The 18,297-nt window shown below is 43.5% G+C and overlaps 1 protein-coding gene across 6 annotated transcripts in view; it reads right to left on the reverse strand.

Moving 5' to 3' along the window:
- LOC139746649 (carbohydrate sulfotransferase 9-like) overlaps positions 1 to 18,297 on the reverse strand; it is a 67,324-nt gene that overhangs the window by 17,725 nt on the left and 31,302 nt on the right. For all 6 annotated transcript variants that reach the window (XM_071658074.1, XM_071658077.1, XM_071658075.1 and 3 more), the window contains 3 exons: positions 16,689 to 16,909; positions 5,824 to 5,925; positions 5,299 to 5,554 (listed from right to left, as the gene is read on the reverse strand). In XM_071658074.1, coding sequence (XP_071514175.1) covers positions 5,299 to 5,554; positions 5,824 to 5,925; positions 16,689 to 16,909 — 579 coding nt within the window. The remainder of the gene's footprint in view (positions 1 to 5,298; positions 5,555 to 5,823; positions 5,926 to 16,688; positions 16,910 to 18,297) is intronic.

Here is an 18,297-nt window from a genome sequence, read left to right on the forward strand (position 1 = left end):
TCTGGGATGGCACCTGGCTATGAAGATGACCATACACTTTCTGTCACTGTTGTGGTAGGTGGTATCTAGCATATTTTGCATGAGAATGTGTCCTGAATGTGTCAAATCCTTTGTTGATGTCAATGGACACTAATTTTGTGCAACATGAGGGTTGTGGCTTGTTGAAGCCATCTATGATATGTTGTGAGGTCTGTGTGAAGTGTGGTAGTGGAATGGTTGGAGTCTAAATTCATGTTGTGGATGTAAGGGTAAGATATTTTGCTTGATTCTGTTGTGGATCAATTTTTCCAAAAGTATGGATACTGAAGAAAGAATTGATATAGGAAAACGGAAGGAGGGAGAGTTGGGTGGTTTAGAGGGTTTTAGGACTGATATTAAATTGAATCCTCCCCTCCTTGTATTTTTCTTAACTTTCTAAAATGGGAAACAGAAGAAGGAGTCACGCGGGGAGTGCTCATCCTCCTCGAAGGCTCAGATTGGGGTGCCTAAATGTGTGTGGATGTAACCAAGATGTGAAAAAAGGAGAGATAGGTAGTATGTTTGAGGAAAGGAACCTGGATGTTTTGGCTCTGAGTGAAACGAAGCTCAAGGGTAAAGGGGAAGAGTGGTTTGGGAATGTCTTGGGAGTAAAGTCAGGGGTTAGTGAGAGGACAAAAGCAAGGGAAGGAGTAGCAGTACTCCTGAAACAGGAGTTGTGGGAGTATGTGATAGAATGTAAGAAAGTAAATTCTCGATTAATATGGGTAAAACTGAAAGTTGATGGAGAGAGATGGGTGATTATTGGTGCATATGCACCTGGGCATGAGAAGAAAGATCATGAGAGGCAAGTGTTTTGGGAGCAGCTGAATGAGTGTGTTAGTGGTTTTGATGCACGAGACCGGGTTATAGTGATGGGTGATTTGAATGCAAAGGTGAGTAATGTGGCAGTTGAGGGAATAATTGGTATACATGGGGTGTTCAGTGTTGTAAATGGAAATGGTGAAGAGCTTGTAGATTTATGCACTGAAAAAGGACTGATGATTGGGAATACCTAGTTTAAAAAGCGAGATATACATAAGTATACTTATGTAAGTAGGAGAGATGGCCAGAGAGCGTTATTGGATTACGTGTTAATTGACAGGCACGCGAAAGAGAGACTTTTGGATGTTAATGTGCTGAGAGGTGCAACTGGAGGGATTTCTGATCATTATCTTGTGGAGGCTAAGGTGAAGATTTGTATGGGTTTTCAGAAAAGAAGAGTGAATGTTGGGGTGAAGAGGGTGGTGAGGGTAAGTGAGCTTGGGAAGGAGACTTGTGTGAGGAGGTACCAGGAGAGACTGAGTACAGAATGGAAAAAGGTGAGAACAATGGAAGTAAGGGGAGTGGGGGAGGAATGGGATGTATTTAGGGAATCAGTGATAGATTGCGCAAAAGATGCTTGTGGCATGAGAAGAGTGGGAGGTGGGTTGATTAGAAAGGGTAGTGAGTGGTGGGATGAAGAAGTAAGAGTATTAGTGAAAGAGAAGAGAGAGGCATTTGGACGATTTTTGCATGGAAAAAATGCAATTGAGTGGGAGATGTATAAAAGAAAGAGACAGGAGGTCAAGAGAAAGGTGCAAGAGGTGAAAAAAAGGGCAAATGAGAGTTGGGGTGAGAGAGTATCATTAAATTTTAGGGAGAATAAAAAGATGTTCTGGAAGGAGGTAAATAAAGTGCGTAAGACAAGGGAGCAAATGGGAACTTCAGTGAAGGGCGCAAATGGGGAGGTGATAACAAGTAGTGGTGATGTGAGAAGGAGATGGAGTGAGTATTTTGAAGGTTTGTTGAATGTGTTTGATGATAGAGTGGCAGCTATAGGGTGTTTTGGTCGAGGTGGTGTGCAAAGTGAGAGGGTTAGGGAAAATGATTTGGTAAACAGAGAAGAGGTAGTAAAAGCTTTGCGGAAGATGAAAGCCAGCAAGGCAGCAGGTTTGGATGGTATTGCAGTGGAATTTATTAAAAAACGGGGTGACTGTATTGTTGACTGGTTGGTAAGGTTATTTAATGTATGTATGACTCATGGTGAGGTGCCTGAGGATTGGCAGAATGCGTGCATAGTGCCAATGTACAAAGGCAAAGGGGATAAGAGTGAGTGCTCAAATTACAGAGGTATAAGTTTGTTGAGTATTCCTGGTAAATTATATGGGAGGGTATTGATTGAGAGGGTGAAGGCATGTACAGAGCATCAGATTGGGGAAGAGCAGTGTGGTTTCAGAAGTGGTAGAGGATGTGTGGATCAGGCGTTTGCTTTGAAGAATGTATGTGAGAAATACTTAGAAAAGCAAATGGATTTGTATGTAGCATTTATGGATCTGGAGAAGGCATATGATAGAGTTGATAGAGATGCTCTGTGGAAGGTATTAAGAATATATGGTGTGGGAGGCAAGTTGTTAGAAGCAGTGAAAAGTTTTTATCGAGGATGTAAGGCATGTGTACGTGTAGGAAGAGAGGAAAGTGATTGGTTCTCAGTGAATGTAGGTTTGCGGCAGGGGTGTGTGATGTCTCCAAGGTTGTTTAATTTCTTTATGGATGGGGTTGTTAGGGAGGTGAATGCAAGAGTTTTGGAAAGAGGGGCAAGTATGAAGTCTGTTGCGGATGAGAGAGCTTGGGAAGTGAGTCAGTTGTTGTTCGCTGATGATACAGCGCTGGTGGCTGATTCATGTGAGAAACTGCAGAAGCTGGTGACTGAGTTTGGTAAAGTGTGTGAAAGAAGAAAGTTAAGAGTAAATGTGAATAAGAGCAAGGTTATTAGGTACAGTAGGGTTGAGGGTCAAGTCAATTGGGAGGTGAGTCTGAATGGAGAAAAACTGGAGGAAGTGAAGTGTTTTAGATATCTGGGAGTGGATCTGGCAGCGGATGGAACCATGGAAGCGGAAGTGGATCATAGGGTGGGGGAGGGGGCGAAAATTCTGGGAGCCTTGAAGAATGTGTGGAAGTCGAGAACATTATCTCGGAAAGCAAAAATGGGTATGTTTGAAGGAATAGTGGTTCCAACAATGTTGTATGGTTGCGAGGCGTGGGCTATGGATAGAGTTGTGTGCAGGAGGATGGATGTGCTGGAAATGAGATGTTTGAGGACAATGTGTGGTGTGAGGTGGTTTGATCGAGTAAGTAACGTAAGGGTAAAAGAGATGTGTGGAAATAAAAAGAGCGTGGTTGAGAGAGCAGAAGAGGGTGTTTTGAAATGGTTTGGGCACATGGAGAGAATGAGTGAGGAAAGATTGACCAAGAGGATATATGTGTCGGAGGTGGAGGGAACGAGGAGAAGAGGGAGACCAAATTGGAGGTGGAAGGATGGAGTGAAAAAGATTTTGTGTGATCGGGGCCTAAGCATGCAGGGCAAGGAATAGAGTGAATTGGAGCGATGTGGTATACCGGGGTTGACGTGCTGTCAGTGGATTGAATCAAGGCATGTGAAGCGTCTGGGGTAAACCATGGAAAGTTGTGTAGGTATGTATATTTGCGTGTGTGGACGTATGTATATACATGTGTATGGGGGTGGGTTGGGCCATTTCTTTCGTCTGTTTCCTTGCGCTACCTCGCAAACGTGGGAGACAGCGACAAAAAAAAAAAAAAAAAAAAATTAAATTGACAAGGCTCCTGATGTTAAGGATTCTGTCGTGTAAAAAGGATACATTGAAGATATCTCTAAGCGCTTGGATTGCAACTGGGCCACTCTAAGTGAAAGTTTGATATATTGTCAGGGCAAGTTGCAGGCAAGTTCTTTCAGTTTCTAATTGTATCGCTTGTATTTGATAGAGTGAAGGGTGGTGAGTGAGCAGATGGATTATTAATGTTTTTCTTTTCTTTTTCTTCTTTAGGGGTGCAGTTGACATGCAGCTGATAGATAATTGAGTAGTGCCTCAAGTATTTCTGCATGTTCTCTGGGAGACGGGATGTAACTGCATGTCCAAATCTAAGATGACTACAACTGGAGGAACATCTGAATATGCAAAGATGTCTTTAAAAGATATCCCTGGGGATAGGGGAGAAAGAATACTTCCCACGTATTCCCTGCGTGTCGTAGAAGGCGACTAAAAGGGAAGGGAGCGGGTGGCTGGAAATCCTCCCCTCTCATTTTTTTTTTTTTTTTTTTTTTTTTCCAAAAGAAGGAACAGAGAAGGGGGCCAAGTGAGGATAATCCCTCAAAGGCCCAGTCCTCTGTTCTTAACGCTACCTCGCTAATGCGGGAAATGGCGAATAGTATGAAAGAAAAGTCTTTAAAAGAAGGCTGGACAGATGGCTTAGAACAGTCCCACCTGAAACCATATTTTGCATCTACGGTTGACAAGAGCAAAACATGCAATGAGTGCAACACACTAACCCTGCTTATCAAAGTTTCTCATCATATATACTCACTGGTATGCAAGCAATCTAACCAAATTTCCATCTTTTCATAAGAATTTCCAGTTTTACTACTCTTTCATACTTTACTCAACTTTGAACTACTTTCAAAATATCCCAACTAACTATAATGTCCCACAATCAATGACAATTTACCATCATTTTTCTTTCCTTCAGAACTTCACCAGCTCCCCATAACTTAATTACATTCTGACAGTATTTCTCTCTTAAAAGTACTGTATTAGTGTCCCCTCCTTAGAAACATTCTTCAAAGTCAATATCTGTCCCATATGGTTTGCAACACAAGTGTCTCCAACTTATTTGTGGGTCTGTTACACACTGCCTTCATCCCATATTACCTGGTCCCATATATAATCTCCTTCACCTTGTCCTACATTCCTTGCACTTTTTCCTTCACATCCCTTTCATCCTGTTGCTCCTTCCCTCATCTGGTCTCCAACATACCTCTCTTGCCTTTTTTCTATATCCTTCATCCAATCTCATAATTATATCTCTTACCATTTCTTCACCTCTCTCACCAAGTTTCTCTCTTATCCCTCTTACATTGCTCTTGCTTACCTCATCACATGGTCTATTTCACATCTCATTCACATCTCTGTCATATGGTCCCCATATCTTCTGTTCATGCCTCCCTCACCAATTCTCTTTCAAATCCCTACCAACTTGTCCTCATCTTGGTCCACTGGTCTGCTTCACATCTCCTTCAGCTTGTTCCCATTTCCCTTACCTGGCCTCACACCTATTTCCATCACTTAATCATGTCCCTCTAACTTGGTCTCTACATTCTCATATACTATCTGAGTTTTTCTCTCATCCTGTGCCCTTCTTATTTCCTCTACTCTCATTCTCCTCCACCTGTCCCTCTCTACTATATTCCCTCAACCTTCATCTCTCTCTGCATCCCAGTTAACTTACCTTTGCCAGCACTGTGTAGTTCACAAGACATGGTGTACAGAACTGACTAGCAGGAACCCAGTGTTCATTGAGCCTCTGGTGATTGGCATGCTGATCAAGGATATGCTGGACAAACTGGCTGAAAGTGGGAACACCAAGAAAGTCTGGCAGCAGGTTTAGCCAGCTGGACTGGTCTCTTATCCCTAGTTCTGGGTGCCTCTGCTTCATCAACTGAATAATCTGGCGGTAGTTCTTCTTGCCAGACAGCATCTTGTCCCTAGTAAATGGAGAAAGGGTAATAAGGACATGTCACAAGAGTTAGGCTTTGATGGGAAGAGAGAAACTGTGACATGGGTGTGTACACATAACACAGTGAAAATGTCAAACTTAAACTTCTCCTATTCTTACCTAATCTAAGAGGGAAAATTTCATTTAGTTTGATAAAATATATTTTTCAACAACCAAGGTAAAATTCAATCCAGCCACTCAATGTGATCTATATGCTGGATGAAGAAGAAAGAATGAAGGCTGAAGAACAAGACAGACCTGAAGGCAGACACGAGACGGAGTAGTGGGTGCCGAGCTATCATGAAGGTGAGTGGCTGTGGACTAGCTTCAAGTGCCATCTTCAACTTTGTATGGCTAGGTCTGCAAGGGAATAAGATAATTATGATAATGAAAAATTTCAGTGATAATGATGTGCGATTACAATTGGTGTGTTATGAAAGACAGTTTTACACTCAATGTTACCCTGTATAATGTACATAAACATTCACATCCCAGCCTATGTGAGTGTAATTAACAATTTGTAATTACTATTTAAACTGTACAGGGAGGGAGTTTTATACTCTTGGGGCCCCATTTCTTGAACATTCTCTACTATCATATAACATCTTAAATTCAATTATGCTGTCTCCATTAACTACATCCTCTTTTATCTTATTCCATTTCTCCAATACTATGAAAGTACTTTATTTCATTTTCAATTAATTTCTTCTTAATATCATGTTGTCCTCTGGTTTGTTCTGCATCACAAATCTGGCTTAAAATCTAAAGGGTTGTAATCAAGTCACCTCTCTTTCTTCTCTCTTCCAGTGTGGCAAATTAAAGGCCACTGTCTCTCATTTTAACTTAGCCATATTCATTCTGGTGCCATTTTTTTTTTTTTTTCACTATTGCCAGTTAGTAGTGTGAAGTGAGGGAAGGTCTACCTACGGGTGCTGTGCTAGGATGTTTTACAGCAAACCGATCTATCTACATGTTGATAGTGAAAGAAGTTGTTAATTGGAAAAAGTGTATGGACACTATAAGAGGAAGATTGAAGATCAGATTACTGACAGCATAGTTAGAAATAAGTTAGGAGATGGCAGTTAGATGATGGTTCGGATATAATTAGATTGCCGACTTGAACACAGCGACCTTCCAGCACCGCTCACCTTCCAGTGTGGCCTGTCGCACGGGAGTAATGGGCAACCCCACCAAGGCCTCCACCACCCCGCCCAACAACCCGACCTCAGGAACTGGTACCTGCCATTTGGAGCCACGGGAGAGCAGCCTAATCCTGCACACCCCAAGCCAACAAAGGGGAGATGACCTTCAGCCTGCCCGGTGGCCGACACCAGATGTACAAGGCAGGCTCCGATTATTAACCTGTGCTCTTGGACCACATCCTGTAAAGGGAGTGAGTCCAGGTTAGGGCTTTGACTGTGCACACCTCAAGGTCCCGGTATGTCAGCCCTAACCCTCTGAGAGCACTCGCGCTTTCTTGACACCATGCACCATGCCAACTTAAGGTGGCAGATGTTACATGCACGGTGTCTTTCCCGGTGTATTTCCGTATGCCTTGTAAGACTTCCAGGGTACCATGGTAGCTGCACTTGTATTGGTGTGCAGCTGAAAGCGGGAAGTGAACCCCAGAGACCTGCGTATCAATAATATAGGCCTCTGTGCCTTTGGAAGCCACGATGTCTGGCTTCCAAAATGACCCCACAATTGGAATGCACGGCTCGCAAGACACCTCATAACCCATTTGTCTCAGTCGCCTGGCCAAATAGGCACAGATGTTGTCATGCCTCTTTACCCTCCCGCCATGAGTACGAGAGCACATCTGTGCGATGTGTCCGAGCGTACCTGGCTTCTGACAGGTGTCACAAAGGCCATTGATCTCGGGCCGGCCTCTGGACGCCCTGGCAGGGGTGGGTAATGCGCCTATCTGCACTTGGACGGCCTTTACATTGTCAGCGCCGGACAGGAAACGGTTCCCGCTATTCACCCATCTGCTCACCTGAGGCACAGCAGCAGATGGAGCAAGAGCTGCACCGTCAACGGTGCTTACCAGGTTGGTCCTCCATACGTGCTGACGTTCGGATTTACTACCCGCCTGTCGACCAGCAATGCATGCGGGTCCAGTCCAGCACTGCAGCTTGCTCAACACTGCAGGCTCCCAGACAGCCGCCTGAATCACTGGGTCGGTCGAGGTAAGTAGTTTTTTGAACTGCGCTTGTTTATTTAGCCAGACGGTTGAAACAAAGTCTGGTATACCCAGCCCACCATCTCCAGTTGCCAAGTGGGAGAATGCACAGGGCACGTCATGGGCTAGGCGCAGCCAGAGGCGGACCGTCACTCGCACTTGCCTGTCCATGCGTGCTAACTGAGTCTTATGTACTTCCCCAACACCAGTCGATGCATGAGCTTGGGCATCAGATGCTCCACAAGCAACGCAATCCACTGTTGAGGTTTTAGAGGGGCTCTGGTGATGTTTCAGAGCCCCTCTTCTAGCAGAGCCCCGTAGGACTTAAGCCAACCCCTGGCCCCGACAAGAATCCCGAGGTACTTGTATTCATCCTCAGCACTCATGGATCTGACAGCGCTGCCCAAGACTTGGAACATCCTGTTCTTATTGACTTACCAAGTCTTATGCTTGCCATTGACCTCCATGCTGAGGGTACAACACTTCCCTGGATTGACTTGAAGCCCACCCCCCCCCATGAGGGTTGCAGCCATCACGTCCATTGCCTTTTGTAAGCCAGTGGGCGTCTGCGCAACCAGGACCAAATCATCGGCAAAAGCCAACGCCGATACTTTTTGGTCACCCAACTTAACCCCTACACTGGTCTCCTTCACCCTTGCGATTCCCTCATCAATCACAAGGTTGAAGAGAATCGGTGATAATGGGTCACCCTGTTTGACCCTACAAGTCATATTTATTTTATCCGACATCCTGTTGCTGCCTTCGAAGTTAGTGAAGGCTCGGTTATACGTTGACATAATGTATGTCCTGACAAGGGCTGGGATGCCCTTCCGCGACATGGCCCGCTTGATAGTGCTATGGTTAACACTATCGAATGCTTTGGCCACGTTGACGAATGCCAGGTGCACACCATGGGCATGTGCCCGCGCATGACCGACGATCGCATCCAAGATTGTGAGGTTCTCAAGGCATCTGTCCACTGGAACGAATGCCTTTTGAGCTTCATCAATCTGGACAAGGCTCGAGATGCGGCTGCTCAAGATTTTGTGGAGCAGGTGGACTACGGCACAGGAGATGGTGATAGGCCTGTAGTAGTCCTTGGGTTCGGTTGGGTTGGGTACCTTAGGTATCAGCACCGTTCTGTTAGCCATTAAGGCTCTGGTAACGCAGGCGTAGTTATCCAGAGGTTGAACATTTTGGCCAGAACCCTAGGAGGAATGGACTTCAGCAATCGAGTCGACATTCCATCAGGTCCAGGGGCAGATGTTCTGGTGGCTTTGAGGTGGTGTGCTACCTTGTCTACAGTTATAATCTCCGCTAGTTGTTCGCGTACTTGGTCATAATCGGTGATGGCACGTTCATCCGGCTCAGATGATTGAGAAGAGAGAGCCCCCAAAAGGGATTGAGGCGTTCCGGCCCACCCGAAGTTGGTGGTACCTCCCAATCACCTTTGAGAACTTGTCCAGGGGCCAAAGATCTATTCTCACGATAGAGTCTCTACTTTGCGGTATTGCTCTCTTCTAAGCCGGTTTCCACCCAAAGGAGCCTCTTCTGCATGGCATACGCGGCCAGAGTTCGCTGACTGCCTTGAACCACCTCCACCATGATTTGGGCGGTCTTTGGGCGAGTTACAGGAGCTTAGCATTTGTGATGCATGCTCTGCAATTGCCCTGGTTGCGGCAAGGCTGTCACCCTGACGCAGATGGTTGAGGGCTCCATTTAGGACGTCCTCACCCCACGATAGACTTGTGGGGATGAGTAACAATGCGTCAAAATAAGCAACAGTTTCTGCCACAAAAGAAGAAATTGATTGGGGTTGGGGGACCCGCAGAGGAGCTGGGACAGTTAAAACCGTGGGAGTATTCTCACCACTGGGTTCCGCGCACACATACATCCCTGTACGTGTGCTTCCTCCAGGGTGCCACTCCGTGTGTTGCTTCCTATTGTGGCTGAGACATGCCTCTCAATCGGCGCACCATCCAACACCTCGCTCTCACCAGTTTCCTGGAGGAGGTTTAAGTTCAAGGTCAGTTCCTGAACTCTGGTCTTATACGACGCTTTGCGTCGGAGACCTTTGATCGCTTCGACCGTCCTAGAAGGGACAATCTCCCGCAACCGCTGGTTCAAGCCCTGCTCGGCAACTAGTGAGGGACCAGCTGCCATCCCAGCCTCAGCCCTAGCGAGGAGCTCAATCTCCTCGTCAGACCACTGAGCCTTGGATAGAACGTGCCTGGTAGCCAACTCCTGGTGAAAGGAGCTGGCATGTGCCTGCCTTTCATGGACCCTACAGCCCCGAAAGCTGGCGAAGGTCTTCCCACAATGTGGGCAAGAGGGTGAACGGTCGTCGGCCGTTCCCTCATGGCTGTTGCTGGTACCCGACATACCAACAGAAGCTGGTATGCTATTCCTAAGGAATGGGTTACGCGTGACGGGTACCACGAGGCGAAAACCCATGATAAGGGTAAACGCTTCGGTTTTGGTCGCACAGTGCTGCTGCCCGAAGGAAGCAGAGAACTGCAGTCAGACGATGGACACTGCCGCTGTGCTTCAGTCCTGGGGATTTCCCTTTGGTAGTTGCCCTACTATCCCAGTAAACGTAGCTGGACAACTTCCGACTCTCAGCTGTTGGTTGGTATGTACTGGATAACCAACCAACGGAGCTAGGGCTTAAAGTGCGCAATCACTCGAGTTACTCGGCTCGAAGGCTTTATAAAAGCGAGTGATAATCCGTCGCGACTCTAAGGTCCCTCTTCTTGACCTTCCCTATTAACCTTCTGTGCTTCTCTGGGTGTGATGACCAAACATGAGAAGCATATTCTAGTTTTGGCCCATTGTATGACATTAATAGCTTGCTGAATATTTTCTTATCCATATATTTGAATGCTATTCTAATAATTGCCAGCAGACATGTTGTCTCCTCTTCTATTCTCCTATTGTAGAACTCTGGCAAAAGGTTACAGATGATGTCAACTCCCAAGTCCCTCTCACACACAGATTCCTGCAGCTTATTCCCTGCTAGATTGTACTCATATTGAAGCCTTCATTCACTCAGTCTCTTTTTTGCTACATTTACTCAGGTTGAATTTCATCTACAATGCATCAAGCCAATTTTGGAGTCTGTCTAGGTCCCCTTGTAATCTGATGCAATTCTCCTCACTTAACACTTCCCTCATGACCTTTGCATCATCCACAAACATATTCAATTAAAGGCCATTACTACCTGGTAAGTCAGTTACATTGATCAAGAAGAGATAGAGTCCTAGAAGAGAACCCTACTGCACTTCACTGGTGATCTCCGCCCACATGGGAAAGACTCCTCTGATGTGTCCTTTGGTCCCATCCATTAAGATAATCTTTTATCTATTGATGGAGACTCCCTCTTATTCCTGCCGAATGGTCCAGCTATGTAAGCAGCCTCCCATGCAATACAGTGTCACATGTCTCCTGGCAGTCCAGATACAAAAAAATCCATTCAGCATTCTCTTTTGTATAAGACTGACCATACTATCTCAAGGAAAACTAAGAGATTTGCTACACCTGACCTTTACCTAAAACAATAGGTAATTTCTAGGTAATGTTTCATCTGTGAAGTCGTTCATTTGCTCTCTGATAACCTTTTCCAGTACCTTACAGAGCACACTCATCAGGGGCACTAGTCAATAGTTCAACACTTCTTCCCTGTCTCTTTTCTTATAGAAAAGTATGATGTGTGCCCTTGGCACTTTCCTATTCTCCAGTGATGTCTTGAGCATTATTTCAAGAATATCCAGATATATCTAAATATATCTTCAAACCCTGTCTCCTTTCTTATAGAAAAGTATGATGTTTGCCCTTGGCACTTTCCTTTTCTCCAGTGGCTAAAGTGTCTTCCACTATAAAAACACTTCTGAACTTGTCAGACAGTTCCTTATTCATCCTTATATCATCCCTTACAACTCTTCCTTCAGAATACTTTAGCCTGATCATCTGATCTTTAACTTAAAATTTACTCCTGATGAATTTATGGAAGAATTTCAGATTTTCTCCTGCCTTGAGGTTTTCAGGGAAGAAGAGAGAGTGTTGGGGCCCAGATCACTCAAAATCTTTTTCACTCCATCTTTCCACCTCCAAGTTGGTCTCCCACTTCTCCTTGTTCCCTCCACCTCTGACACATATATACTCTTGGACAATCTTTCCTCACTCATTCTCTCCAAGTGACAAAACCATTTCAAAACACCCTCTTCTGTTCTCTCAACCACACTCTTTTTATTACCACAGATCTCTCTTACCCTATCATTACTTACTTGATCAAACCACCTCACACCACATATTGTCCTCAAACATCTCATTTCCAGCACATCCACCCTCCTCCACACAATCTATCTATAGCCCATGCCTCGCAACCATACAACATTGTTGGAACCACTATTCCTTCAAACATACCCATTTTTGCTTTCCGAGATAATGTTTTCGACTTCCACACATTCTTCAACGCTCCCAGAACTTTCGCCCCCTCCCCCACCCTATGATTCACTTCCATGGTTCCATCCGCTGCCAAATCCACTTCCAGATATCTAAAACACTTTACTTCCTCCAGTTTTTCTCCATTCAAACTTACCTCCCAATTGACTCGTCCCTCAATCCTACTGTGTCTAATAACCTTGCTCTTATTCACATTTACTCTCAGCTTTCTTCTTTCACACACTTTACCAAACTCAGTCACCAGCTCCTACAGTTTCTAACATGAATCAGCCACCAGCGCTGTATCATCAGCGAACAACAACTGACTCACTTCCCAAGCGCTCTCATCCACAACAGACTCCATACTTGCCCCTCTTTCCAAAACCCTTGCATTCACCTACCTAACAACACCATCCATAAACAAATTAAATAACCATGGAGACATCACACACCCCTGCCGCAAACCTACATTCACTGAGAACCAATCGCTTTCCTCTCTTCCTACACGTTCATATGCCTTACATCTTCAATAAAAACTTTTCACTGCTTCTAACAACTTACCTCCCACACCATATATTCTTAACACCTTCCACAGAGCATCTCTATCAACTCTATCATATGCCTTCTCCAGATCCATAAAAGCTACATAAAAATCCATTTGCTTTTCTAAGTATTTCTCACATACATTTTTCAAAGCAAACACCTGATCCACACATCCTGTACCACTTCTGAAACCACACTGCTCTTTCCCAATCTGATGCTCTGTACTTGCCTTCACCCTCTCAATCAATACCCTCCCATACAATTTCCCAGGAATACTCAACAAACTTATACCTCTGTAATTTGAGCGCTCACTTTTATCCCCTTTGCCTTTGTACAATGGCACCATGCAAGCATTCCATCAATCCTCAGGCACCTCGCCATGAGTCATACATACATTAAATAACCTTACCAACCAGTCAACAATACAATCACCCCCTTTTTTAATAAATTCCACTGCAATACCATCCAAACCCGCTGCCTTGCCGGCTTTCATCTTCCGCAAAGCTTTTACTACCTCTTCTCTGTATACCAAATCATTCTCCCTAACACCACCTCAACCAAAACACCCTATATCTGCCACTCTATTGTCAAACACATTCAACAACCTCCAAAATACTCACTCCATCTCCTTCTCACATCACCATTACTTGTTATCACCTCCCCATTAGCCCCTTTCACTGAAGTTCCCGTTTGTTCCCTTGTCTTACGCACTTTATTTACCTCCCTTTAAAACATCTTTTTATTCTCCCTAAAATTTAATGATACTCTCTCACCCCAACTCTCATTTGCCCTCTTTTTCACCTCTTGCAACTTTCTCTTGACCTCCTGCCTCTTTCTTTTATACATCTCCCACTCATTTGCATTATTTCCCTGCAAAAATCGTCCAAATGCCTCTCTCTTCTCTTTCACTAACAAGCTTACTTCTTCATCCCACCACTCACTACCCTTTCTAATCTGCCCACCTCCCATGCTTCTCGTGTCACAAGCATCTTTTGCGCAAGCCATCACTGCTTCCCTAAATACATCCCATTCCTCCCTCACTCCCCTTATGTCCTTTGTTCTCACCTTTTCCATTCTGTATTCAGTCTCTCCTGGTACTTCCTCACACAAGTCTTCTTCCCAAGCTCACTTAATCTCACGACTCTCTTCACCCCAACATTCTCTCTTCTTTTCTGAAAACCTCTACAAATCTTCACCTCTGCCTCCACAAGATAATGATCAGACATCCCTCCAGTTGTGCCTCTCAGCACATTAACATCCAAAAGTCTCTCTTTCAAATGCCTATCAATTAACATGTAATCCAATAATGCTCTCTGGCCATCTCTCCTACTTAGATAAGCATACTTATGTATATCTCTCTTTTTAAGCCAGGTATTCCCTATCAACAGTCCTTTTTCTGCATATAAATCTACAAGCTCTTCACCATTTCCATTTACAGCACTGAACACCCCATGTACACCAATCATTCCCTCAACTGCCATATTACTCACCTTTGCATTCAAATCACCCATCACTATAACCCGGTCTCGTGCATCAAAACTACTAACACACTCACTCAGCTGCTCCCAAAACACTTGTCTCTCATGATCTTTCTTATGCCCAGGTGCATTTGCACCAATAATCATCTATCTCTCTCCATCCACTTTCAGTTTTACCCATATCAATCTAAAGTTTACTTTCTTCCACTCTAACACATCCTCCCACCACTCCTGTTTTAGTAGTGCTCATCTTGGTTACATCCACGCACATTTAGTCACCCTAATCTGAGCCTTCGAGGAGGATGAGCACTCCCCGCGTGACTCCTTCTTCTGTTTCCCCTTTTAGAAAGTTATGTATATGTTGAAATGTATAGGTATGTATATGTGCCTGTGTAGGCGTTTATGTATATACATGTGTATGTGCGTGGCTTGGGCCATTCTTTCATCTGTTTCCTTGTGCTACCTCGCTAATGCAGGAGACAGTGACTAAGTATAATAATAAAAAAAAAACATACATATTAGAAACCTTTACTAGTGAATCAATGACTCACTCACTGACAACTTCTCAAGAGGCCTATGTCGGAGGTGTGGTCACCTCAGTGTAAACATGACACTGGCCTCTGACCATTAATGGTCAGAGGAAAACTTGCCTTATATAAACACCAAGGCTAACCTCCAATGACCAATGTCTATCACCACAATCATCTCGCACCAACCAACGCTCATACTTTCAAAGTTTATGTCTCCATGAATCAGCATCTCCTCGGGAATCTCAATTCACCCAATGTATTTCCCTGCACCTGAAGTCCCCACTATCAGTACTTTACCATCTCCTTCTTGCTACCATATTGCTTCCTCCACCATCCTTATCATTTCTTCATTTTTTCTATAAAAACACCTGTTCTGTATTACTACAGTTCTTTGGAGGGCTATACATTAACAGTGTCATAATACACTTCTAACCACAGTAATCTTCCTCACTATGTACATATTGTTTGAAGGCACCATCTGATATTCACTAGAATTTAATGGAATCCTTTATCAAGAGGGATAATCCCACCTCCCCTATTTTCTCTATCCCTTCTTGCTCATGTACCCCTCGGAACACACTAGGTTTGAGTTAATTTGTTTGTAAGTTTCATGTCCACCACTCCCACAATGTTTGGGCTGCAATCTTGTAAACAATCCCTAAATTTTAGCTCCTTTCCATTTGCCATCAGGCTGTTTGCATTTGTATACAAAACCTTTAGCCTATGGCACCTGCTACTACCTGGTTCTAGCCTCCTTGGAATAGAGAAGGGTGCATTATTCCTCATTATGGCCTGATCTAACTCCTTTCGTTTTCTGCCTTTTGCCAGTTCTCATTGGCTATCTCTCTCACTTCCCTTGGTGTGTCACTCCTGAAAAACTCATTTTTGAAATCCTCATTTCTGCCAAGTTTATATGCCTGTTAGTATCTACACGCCTTAAGTGGCCTTGCCCCAGTGTATCATCTGAATTTTCTCCTTATCCTAACTTCTTTAATTTTTCCACATGCTTCTATTAAATTCCTCACCAGAAGTACCTCCTGGACCTTCCACCCTTCTCTAGCTATTCTGTTTTCCTTGTTTGGCAGTTGACCTTCCTCCAACCTAATGACCATTACTAACTTATAAATGTTTACCTTCCACTGCACAGCTTCCCTTATCTGTACAAAGACCTATATTTCTGCTGTCTCCTGCAATCTAACAATGTCCTCCTCATTATTTCTTACCTTATCTGAAATTTGTATTTTCATCACTGCACAACTGTCCCTCTCTCACACAAAAATCTTGCAGCTTATTTCCTGCTGGATAATGATAATTTTGAGGCCTCCCTTCAATCTCTCCAAACCTCACTCATTTACATTTACTCAGATTGAATTTTATAAACCATGTACCAAAACAACTCTGGAGTCTGTTATGTCCCCCTCACTTCTCACTTAACTTATGACATAAGTATCATCTGCAAACATATTCTGGTAGGAGTCTATACTTTCAAGCAAATCGTGTGTGTGTGTGTGTGTGTGTGTGTGTGTGTGTGTGTATGTGTGTGTGTGTGTGTGTGTGTGTGTGAGTGTGCATGTGTGTGTGTGTGTGTGTGTTTTGAGAATTTATAGGTAAAAGTTCAGACATATCATTTGTGAGTATATTTCTGTCCATTTCAAAAATACCTGCAAATATATATCAATGTGATCAATGTGTTAACTACATTCACATACATCACTACAGAAACACAGATCACTACAGAAACCAAATTTAAATAAACAAATTACAATACAACCAGTCCTAACTGACTTTGTAAACTTGCTTTTTAACTTTTTTTCCTCGAAGTACACATAAAATGTGCTGCATTACTACTATGCAAAGTCTGAACAAGTTGATATCACTCATTACTGAAATATGGCCCTGACGGAAAGATAGGAAGCCAAACACTCTGTACCATGGGCAGCAGCTACATACTTTGGATACCTCTTCCTGGCCATAGGCAGGGGCTGGTGTATGTGGGCAAGGAGCTCCTCTTGAGTGTAACCTGCAAGAAGGTTGAAGTTCCAAAGCCAGGTGGAGGAAGCAGCCTTGAAAACAGGGCACCAGACCAACTTGTACTGGTGGTTAATGAGGAACACACGGCTGTGGATGATGTTGTCAGCAGAGACATTTTCCAACCCATACTTCTTACAAACCTGTAATTTTGATATATTCAAGGTATTTTATTATATTAAAGCATTCTTCATAACTACAGATGTATGCACAACAGGCAGATGATTGTAGGGAAAATTCAAGAGATGGAGGCCTTTTTCCATAATGTACATAAAAGTACAGTATTTATAAACACATTATCAAACACACACTTATTCTCTTCTAGGAAAAAGATTTCTGTCACAAACAGAAGTCTAAAGGCAAAAGACCATTCAGCATGCATCATCCCCCTTTCTATATGTATCCTCCCTTAAGTATATATTTATCTTTTTTCAAAATATTAAGTATGCAATTCAAACTAACCTTCTTTTCAACATACTTCTGCATCTCATATTCATCACACTCTCATCAAACCATTACTGTGGATGTTTTCAGGAAACTGATCTCTCATTCACTTTCCATTCATATATTCATTTTACATGCTCAGTGTTACATTGTCCTGCCAGTCACATGCTTATTGTTACATTGGTCTTGTCAAATAAAAAGGAGTGGCAGCTGGACCATTAGCCCTACAGACCACAAGGATCAGTCTTGAGACTGGTTCTCTTTTCATATACAGGTGCACCACTGAATTTCCAGCAACTGATGGTTCGGCACCTTCTTCAATCCGGACAAAATTACATGAGAGAACTTGAAATTACCACAGCCACTAGACTAGTTTACTGGGCAGCCACAGATGGCATTATGTGTAGGGTGCACTTATTTACATTCCTTACACTGCACTTGTTGGTGGTGATACTACAATTCTGTGAGATTCTTAGCTTATTTTGCTTAAATCTAACCCTAGCTATGGCTTCTAAGACTGATGAGTGTCAGTCATGGTGTCAAACGTAAACACCAGTCCATATCAATCCAAGATAAAGTAGAACTGTTGAAAAAATGGACCATGGTATTTCAGCGTGTAAGCTGTGTGACATCTACAGTACTGGTTCATCAACTGTTTATGATATAAAGAAGCAAAGGGAGAAAATATTGAAATTCTATGCAGACTGTAATTCCAAGAAGCAAATGATGATTAGAAATACTATGAAAGATGGTAAGAGTACTGAGCACGATCAAGTGATGATGGAATGGTTTCGACAGCGTTAAAGTAATGGAATGGACTTGTCAGGTAGCATGAGAATGGACCAGGCTAAGTTGTTCCATAAAGAATTTAAATTACATTAGTGTGACTATGGTGAAAAATGGTTTCAAATATTCAAGAAGCCTCATGGAATTTACATGAATAAAGTGTGCAGAGAAAAGCGGTCTGCAAACCATGAAGGGGCTGCCGAGTGTGTGGATGAATTTGTGAAACTTGTAGCTAACAAGCACCTCAGTCCTGAGCTTGTGTATAATGCAGATGAAGCTGCATTATTCTGATGATGCACAC

The sequence above is a fragment of the Panulirus ornatus genome, chromosome 65 (genome assembly GCF_036320965.1).
Source record: "Panulirus ornatus isolate Po-2019 chromosome 65, ASM3632096v1, whole genome shotgun sequence".
Lineage (NCBI taxonomy): Eukaryota > Metazoa > Arthropoda > Malacostraca > Decapoda > Palinuridae > Panulirus > Panulirus ornatus.